We start from the raw sequence: 8598 nt of genomic DNA on the forward strand, positions 1-8598 counted from the left end.
AAAGCAGTTGTTAAACTATACAATTACCTTTTACTTAGACATCACTACATAGACTCCACCATTAAATCAAGAACATAGTTCTCCAACTGCATGACAACATTAGCGCTATGCAGCCAGAGTTTTCTCTACACTCTTTGAATGTTGACAGACTATAACAACAAGGCTTTATTTCATTTTACCGATGAAATCACATCTTCTATTAAGAATCAAACAGAACCCCTTGAGAAGCTATATTACACCAAACATATTCTGTGTTTCAGTGTACTATCCAGCTATCCAAAACCAAAAATGAACCATCTCACCCTTCCGCCTTAATTCTCCAATATATCACATAGGCCCTGCTGACTGTCCCTTTGCAGGTTCTTGTCCTCTGCCACTCTCCACAACTAAGTTGCTGATTGTTCCTGCAGAAAGCAGTTCTTACCTCTGTGCAGAAAAAACTCAGTGATACAATCCAATCAGTAAGGGAAACAATTAATGTCAGTATATAAGCCATAAGCCATTTATTTTTCCAAAATTCTTCCCATCCAATTAAGTAACTCTGGAGAGGGAAAAACAAACAAACAAACAACTTATTTTAATAATAAATTCCAATAAATTCCCTAACAAGTCAGCACCAATTGTTTTTGAAATATTTGTAGTTTTACATCAGTGCTCATAAAAAGCTCCCTGAAACCTGAACAAAAATACACTGATCACAGAATTTTTCTATAAGAATTAAACAAAGGTCAGTAGAAGTGAGAGGTGCACACAGGCCATGTGATAGGAATCCTTTGAATGCAAGAAAAATGTCCATTTAATAGCCATAAAAGAGATTTTTTCAGAAACAAATATCCAAAGAAAAGTTCAGTTTCTGATTATTTCTATTTCGCTTTGTTTAAATGAACTGGCATACATTTATTATATACCCCAATTTTTATAGCCTAATACAAGCAGCTAAGCTAAAGTCATTGTATTCTTAGCAAAATCTATTTCACTTATTCCACACAAACAGGAGTGTATATTTCTTAGGTTAAAAAGAAAAGGCTTTTTTTTTTTTTAATTGAGAAAATATACACTTCCTAATTCCTCCTGAAAGTAAGGCTTTAATATAGCAAAGCAATCTCATCATCCATATTTAAATCCAAGATTTAAATAACAGCTTTAAGACATTTCTCCCAAAATATAAAATGGAGAAAAGCCACACTGACTATACCTACTGAGTTGCCCACCACACCTAGTATTTCATTCAATATCAGATGAATGTGATGCTCACCTTCACAGATACATCAACCACGAACACAAGAAAGCAAAGCAGCTCAATGCTTTCTGTTAGGCCACATGGAGGATTCCACGCAGGAAGGCGGTATCGTACATCTGACGTGACAGTAAGCGAAGAAGGCTTTTCAATGAAAGCCAAAGCCAGGATTATAGTAATGGTTAAACTCAAAATCCTGTTTGGATAGAGATGAAATTAGAAAAACCAAAACAAAAAAACACAAAACAAACAAAACATGCCAGAAAACACCAAACCCACAAAATGAGTCAAAAGAATAACAAAATACTTACAGTAAAGCAATTCTATTAGAGGTAAACGAAGCTTTATAATATCGTATTTAACACAAATGGGTTAGATCACAACGCAGCACTTGATTAGCGTGCTGTTGCCTGCATTAGAATAATGTAACTGCTGACCACCAAACAACCTTAGGCAGTGTTCTTTTGAAAACAACACCAGCAAACAATCTTGCGACTATTTAATATGTTTGGAAATAGACAATTGGAAAACTCTAACACACAGTGCTGTAAGTCATGCTAATAGTCTATTCATGCAACAGTCCTATGGCTGTTCCAAAAAGCCATCTACATGATCACACTTTCACATATCTTCTTGCTTTCCACTTCTATCATGTTCACATGTAGTCAATCCACTTGCTTCCCACAGTAAGTTGCTATGAGGATAAAAGCCTAATTATCTAATTATTTAACAAAAAACAGAGAGATGAATAATAATTTTTTTGTAAAGACTTACTCCTAAATGAAAAAGCAAAAAGAATACCAAGTTCTTACCACTGGCAAGTTCTTGAGTAGTACCATCGATAAAGCCACAGGGATTTGGAGTCCACACGGTGATTTATAGATCGATACTGAATGCAGAGAGCAAAAAGGATAATTCAAACATTACATTCAGTCTGTCTCAAAGACAAAGATCAAGTTACCAAAATAAACCAAGTTCTAATCAACAAAGCTCAAGTCTTGAGACAATTCCAGTTTCACAATAAGATACAGAAATTATTGTACAGGTTATTAATTATTAAAGTGTCAGTGACCAATGACCACAGCTGTAGCCTACCCAAGTGCAATGGGAAAGATTTTAATGAAGTTTTCTAATCTAAACACCACACAGTCGCTCAGATAATCAAACTGTGTGGCAGTCGTCTGAAGCAAGCATTATCATCATTACAAATAACAGCATCTGTAATAATTCAGTGCCTGTTCTATCTACTCGCCAAAACAGCCCACCCGTTTAGTTTACCTCTCTAGCATTCATTCCATTCATGGATCTTCCTTTGGCTTTCTCTTCCAAAAAGCCGTAAGATGCAAACAATTTAATTCTAAGAGACCTCAACGTAGGTCTTTAAACAAAACACGCTTTAAGTTCAAGGAAGTACCCGTGATTCTTCAGAACGGGACTGCTTTTGCAGAAATCTGCTCAGCCCCTCCTCAGCAGCTGCTCCTGGGCTGCTGTTACTCTGCCTCCGCTGAGGAGTATCTGCTTCCAGAAAGGTGTGTGCACCTTAAATAAATATATCTGATCCCCAGAAATCTCCCAACCAAAATCTACCCGAATGCAGCAAGAGAGTTCAAGAACTGCCCTTCAGCGTTCCCGCTGCCTGCAACTAATAACTGGGAGATAACAGGATCTAGGAATCCGCAGTAATGGCCAGTAAAGGAGAGACAATGAAGAATTCCAAAGGCACCAAGTTCAGCTGAAGCAAAAGAGTTCTAACTTCGCGCTTGAAGCTAGCCTTAAACTCTTAAGCTCTTAAGCTATGCAAGTAGTCAGATTTAGAGGCAAATTACAGGGTTTGCTCAGATAGTTTCTCTTAGCAGTAAGGCCAGTCACTCTCAAAAAAAACCCCAAAAAACCAAACACCACACCCAAAACCACCCCACAAACCAGCATCTCTTTCGACAACCTTGAAGAGAAGACACTATCTCTTTCATCGTGTGGAAAAACATGTTTCTCCTAGGCAGAAGTTCACTGAAACTTGCACACCACAGGAATGTGGAATTCTGATTTTGCTTTGTAAATCAAGATGATGTTATATGGAGGTTGCCTGAACACACAAAAACTTAAAAGCCAGTAGAATGTGCGACAAATATCCAGCACGGGACGCATAACAGCTAACAAACAAGTTATATTTACCTGTATTGCATCTTCAATAAATACAATAGCTTGGTTTATATAAAGGTCATTATCAGCTCCAGTACCTATGAAGTTAAAAAGAAACAAGAATCACTTGCAATATTTTGGATAAAGCCTACAGCTTGCTTATTAGTTAAACAGAAGCTCCACAACCGTGATTCTCCTGACAAAGGGCGCTGTACAAACACAAAAAGCAGAGACAGCTCCTGTCAGATTTGCTCCGTCAGCAGCACCGTGCATTAAGTTAAATCAATAATAATCTCAAACGCACCATGCATCTTCCTGTATTTTGTGAAAAGGTTCTCTCTTACATTTAGCTTAAGTAGCTAGATAACACTGGTAGTTAAATAGCTATCACAAGGCTGGACTATTTCTATACAGAGACAAGTCTTAAGTAACAAGCATTGTAATGGAGCTTCAATCAAATTATTCTACGACAATGTATACAGTCAAGTGAAGCTGGAAAAGTCAGACACTAGTATTCTAGGCATTTTTACTTTTGTTTGATAAAGGTACTGAGGTTTAGATTGATCTCGTTCTCTCCAAAACCAACAGAAATCTCCAGTCAGATGAAAACAAAATTAAGTCCTTTCTTAATCTGTCCTGAGAGTTATTATTACCGTATCAAACAGATGAGAGTTCAAGACACAGAAAGGGGTGAAAGTACACAAAGTGAAATAAAATATCACCAAATTAGTTAGTATGCAATATTTCAAAACCCATTACTAAGAAGTCCGTACGAAGATATATACATAAAGTATAAAGGGCAATCACTTGCGCTCACTTGAATTAGGACCTTTGAGTCAATTAAGCCAACAAGAAAGACAAAGGCAGTTAAGGCCAAAATGGGGGGGGGGGGGGGGGCAGGGAGAGAGAGAAAGCTGAGGGGGCTAGGGATACAAAAAATACGTGCTAGTGTAACCTTCCCACCGAGGGGAAGGGGCCCAAGGAGCACTTCATACCATCTCCTCCCAGGAGACGGCAATGACAGCATGGGATACAAGGAGAAAGAGTCAGTCCCAGTGCTAGCACAGTGTTCTCCAGATGCCAAGCAATGCCAGAAACACCATTGATCTGAGTCCCAGGCAATTTTATGTTCCACATGATTCAGCGGCATCAATTTTCTGCAAAGACTGCAAGCAGTTTTTAAATGTCACCGTTTATCTGAGCATACACAACAGCACGGTTTTGTACCAACTCTGATGATATGAACCACGATGCAAGAAAGACTGAGCATAAACAGGAGACAAGCTAGACTCACGCAATAACGATCTTATCTTCTTCAAGGCATGACGCACCAGTGAGACAAAAATGAAATTGTTTAAAGGAACAGTATTAGTTACAAGGATATCAAGGACAGCAAAAGCTTTAGATTCTTGGAGCACACACCACAAGCCTAGCATTAATCCCAGCTATTTTGAAAGGGCAGAATCTAAGCAACTGCTCTTAATATAAAACTAAAACAGGGAAATTACCAAGAAATGTTTACTTTAGCAATTTCAGGGTTTGTTTTTTTTAAAAAAAGCACATTTTCCATGCATGCTACTGAGGATGCCCGATTTATTCTGCAACTCTTAGTCACAGCAAGTGACACTTAGTCACAAGCGATGACCGAAGTACCGCTCGGTTTGGCCGTGCAGGATCTGTCTCTGACCCCACTGCACTTTCGACACTAAACAACCAGGCAATAAAGAGAAAAGGTTCACTGAAGTGATGCGATAGCCTGAAAATAGAGAACCTGAGGTCTCCAAAGGAGCCTTTGCTGGGGGAATTGAGAAGTCAGACCGCCAACGTGTACTGAGCTAGAGAAAAAAAAACTTGTCAGCAGCTTAAAAAAAAAAAAAAAAGTTAAAAACCAACAACAACAAAAGACCCAAGTGTCGGGCTGAAGCAGCGCAAGGTTTGCACCTCAGGGCAGCGGCAGCGGCTCGGTGTGTTCCACCAGGCAGGGCGGCCGTGGCTGGTCCCGCCGAGCCGTCCCAGGCGAGCTGCTGGGAGCTGCCGCCGCCGAAACGCCGGCGGGGCGGCGACCCCCGCCGAGCCCCGGCCCCTCGGCAGGCTGAGGGGTTTCCTTCTCCAGCGCCCGGCCCGCTCCCCGCGCCCGGCAGAGGACAAGCTTTGAGGGCAAGGCGAGAGCGCCGCCGCCCGCCTCACCGCCTCAGGCGCCGGCTCCCTCAGCGCCGCCGGGCCCGGGGCACGCCGCCGCCACCGCCCGCCCCACCGCACCGCACTCACCGTCCCCAGCGGCGGAGCGGTCACCGCCACCGGCCCGCCAGAGCCCCCGTCCCGTTCGCCAGCTCTGCGGGCGCAACAACGGCTCCGCCTCGGCGCCGGCTCCCGCCTCCATCGGCAGCGACCACCTCGCTCCCTCCGTACCGCCAGCGGGATGGGATGGGATGGGACGGGACGGGACGGGATGGGATGGGACCGGAGGGCGGGGCGGGAGGGCTGCGCCCGCCCCGGGCGGCCCCGCACGCTGCACGTGACCGGCTGCCGGGAGAGGGCGGCACCGGGGCTCCTCCCGCCGCGTCCCGCCCCGTCCCCCGGCCGGGTTTGGCACCGGGAACCGGCCTCGGCCGCGGCGCTGCCCCTGGCAGGCTTCTCCTTCTGGCGGCAAACGGGGCACCGCCTCCCGCCCCGGAAACGTTCGCCGCCTCGGGAACCAGCATGTGTAAGCAGTCGGGCGTTGAAGAGAGACGTGACCGTACGTCTCTGGTAAAAAATGTCGGTTCTTCACCTCAGCTTAGAGAGCAGAGCCCAGGCGGCGTTTACGCTTTAAAAAAAAAATTCCTTCATGAAAAGTTGCAGGTTTTTTACCTCACGGAAGCTGTAAGCTCGGTATCTGCGGCCGAGCGCACCTCTAGGCTAGCCGCTGCCTCAGGGGGAGCCGCGGGGCAGGGCTTAGGATTTGTTGAGAAAATAACAGCGAGGTTATAAATTATTGCTTCCTGCTTGTTTTCACATTCTTAAATAATCGTTCACAGCCCTAGCAGAAGGTATTTAATTTGTATTTAGTCACCTAGGCGTCCCAGAAACCGCTGCAAACTTAGCTTATGCTACTTGGGCTGTTAAAAGATGCTTTGCTCTCCCCTTTTCCTCATGGTCCCCTTCATACACGGTTTCACTGTTCAATTTCATAAAGGTGCAATTTCTAAAGTGTAGATGTCAGGATAATTTGACAACTATACTGTATTTCCTGCTACATACTGGGAGCTATGGCAGCATAACAATAAACAGAAAAGTCTATCAATCCACCTCTTCGGTGTTCCAGCCCGACTAGTAAAAGTAGGTCCATCCTATACTGTTTAATTAGCTTTGGGGTAGATTTTGCCTTCAGGTGCATGCCTGATGGGTCAAAAAAAAAATCACTGTTTCACACTGACTTCTAAATAAGTCAGGGTCAGATCCAGCCTTTTTGGTGAACTTAAGATAAAAAGGAAAACTCCATGGCATTACCTTTATCGTAATAGTCATCACTAGTAAAAAGTGAACATCAGCAGCTACACATTACAGTTATTTCCCATTCTCAAGCGACAGCAAAGCACTGGTAAAATTGCAGTTATTGTTGATAACAGTTGGACTGGAGGCATCAGATGGAACAGGTACAGTGAAAATTTCAGGACAGTACAAGGAAAGTAGGGGTGGGCTAGTACAATCTGTATTCAGCACTAGCAGGTAAGAAATAAAATGCAGTCTGCACAGATGTAGTAAGTGCCATTGCTAAGAAACATGACTGTCCTTTCGCTAAGTGTCTGAAATATTCAGGGTAACCACAGTAACAGGGAGCACATGTAAACATTGTATTATTTTTCCTATTATTTTTTATTTGAACCAACGCACATGTTTCTTTCTTTCCTCTTCTGATTGTCAGGAAAGAGAATCAATAACTTCAGGAAGAAAAAAAAAGAAGAAGCCTTCAAATACACAATGGATTCCTGAACTTCCATTCAAAATTCATCCACTCCCTCTGGCTGGAACGGGAAGTGGAAGTGCCCAACTGACGGTGAAGGAAGGCGAATCTCAGCTGGAGTTTTCCATCAGACGAACATAAACATCCTTTGTACCAGCAACATCCACTAAGGTAAGCTAGTGATGGGTTTATTATACGGTATTTGTTTAAACCCACAAAGAACAATGCAGCATCTTTATCTCCAAGTGAATCAACTCTGTCTTTCTGGATTGTAGAAAACAAATGCGGAGAACGTGCCCTTCAGCAGATATTCTCCATTAGCACAATGTACAACCATTTTAACAAAAGTCTCGCTTGGTCTAAGCTCCCCGCTGTCGTGGTTATAGCATTGCTTGCCCAGAACCTCAGAAATGCATTCTTGTTTCCCCTGTTAAAGCGCACCTTTCAAATAAAATTAAAAAAAAGGCAACAGAAATGACCAAACATTAAATGAACTAGCAGAAAAGGGACTCAAGTGAAGGAACAAGCCTATCCTTGTACCTTTTTTGTTGTTCCACAGCACTGGACACATTTAAAAGATCAGTGAAGTCATGAAGTTAAAATACCTTTTTGCAAACAGTAGGTGGAAGGTGGCCAACGCACTAATTGAGCTGAAAGGAAGCTGCCTTTATACTTCATTCTGCGATATTCACTCCATTTCCAGAAGTTTTACACCCAGCGAGCTCGATTCCAACAGTAAACAGATTATGTGGGCAAGTCCAACCACTCACTGATGGCCTGGACAGTGGTAACAGATCACAGCTCCTGGATAGGTAGCACTAGAGCATACAGGAATAAGAACAGTGGCATGGATACCAAACTTGTGTCCTCTCTATTCAAGATACCATGCACCAGAAGACATTTCTTATTTCAGGTACACCGAGTTACCCTTACTCATCAAAAATGCCAGGAGGGAAAAGACACCATGCCAACTTTATTCAAAAATCCTTAAAATACAGCTGAGGATCTTGGAGACCAAACACTCCCTGAACATCCTGATGAAGTGGGTATTATTCCTCTCTGAGAAAATTAAGTCAGAGATTTTGAAGTTAATTGTCACAAGTTACACAGCAAGTATATGCAAAACAAGAAGCTGAACTCTAATTTGGATCCCGCTAACAAGGAGATTACCCATCTGCTTCAAGGTAGACATGCTGCCAGTACTTTGCTGAATTAGATGTTTTGTGGCCATTTAACACACTGGACCAGTCTACATAGCCAAAGCCAGATAAATTAAAAA

General features: G+C 42.8%; 2 protein-coding genes across 5 annotated transcripts in view; one reads left to right on the plus strand and one right to left on the minus strand.

The window, feature by feature from the left end:
* Positions 1 to 5864, minus strand: part of TPCN2 (two pore segment channel 2) — a 33759-nt gene extending 27895 nt beyond the window's left edge. Inside the window, exons 1-5 of one of the 2 annotated variants that reach the window (XM_087742850.1) lie at positions 5645 to 5841; positions 3410 to 3474; positions 2050 to 2126; positions 1256 to 1433; positions 425 to 541 (exon numbers count right to left, since the gene is read on the minus strand). In XM_087742850.1, coding sequence (XP_087598976.1) covers positions 425 to 541; positions 1256 to 1433; positions 2050 to 2126; positions 3410 to 3474; positions 5645 to 5756 — 549 coding nt within the window. In that variant the 5' untranslated portion in view covers positions 5757 to 5841. Of the gene's footprint in view, positions 1 to 424; positions 542 to 1255; positions 1434 to 2049; positions 2127 to 3409; positions 3475 to 5644 lie in introns of both variants that reach the window. The other variant, XM_087742854.1, reaches the window with a different exon arrangement.
* Positions 5865 to 6021: 157 nt separating this feature from the next.
* The window catches only part of DHCR7 (7-dehydrocholesterol reductase), a 32557-nt gene continuing 29980 nt past the window's right edge, over positions 6022 to 8598 (plus strand). The window contains exons 1-2 of one of the 3 annotated variants that reach the window (XM_087742870.1): positions 6022 to 6124; positions 7281 to 7490. The gene's annotated coding sequence lies outside the window, so the exon portion shown is untranslated. The remainder of the gene's footprint in view (positions 6125 to 7280; positions 7491 to 8598) is intronic. The other 2 variants (XM_087742881.1, XM_087742874.1) reach the window with 2 other exon arrangements.

This window comes from Nipponia nippon, unplaced genomic scaffold (assembly GCF_047370975.1).
Source record: "Nipponia nippon isolate SJK-2023a ecotype South Korea unplaced genomic scaffold, ASM4737097v1 scaffold_10, whole genome shotgun sequence".
Classification (NCBI taxonomy): Eukaryota; Metazoa; Chordata; class Aves; order Pelecaniformes; family Threskiornithidae; genus Nipponia; species Nipponia nippon.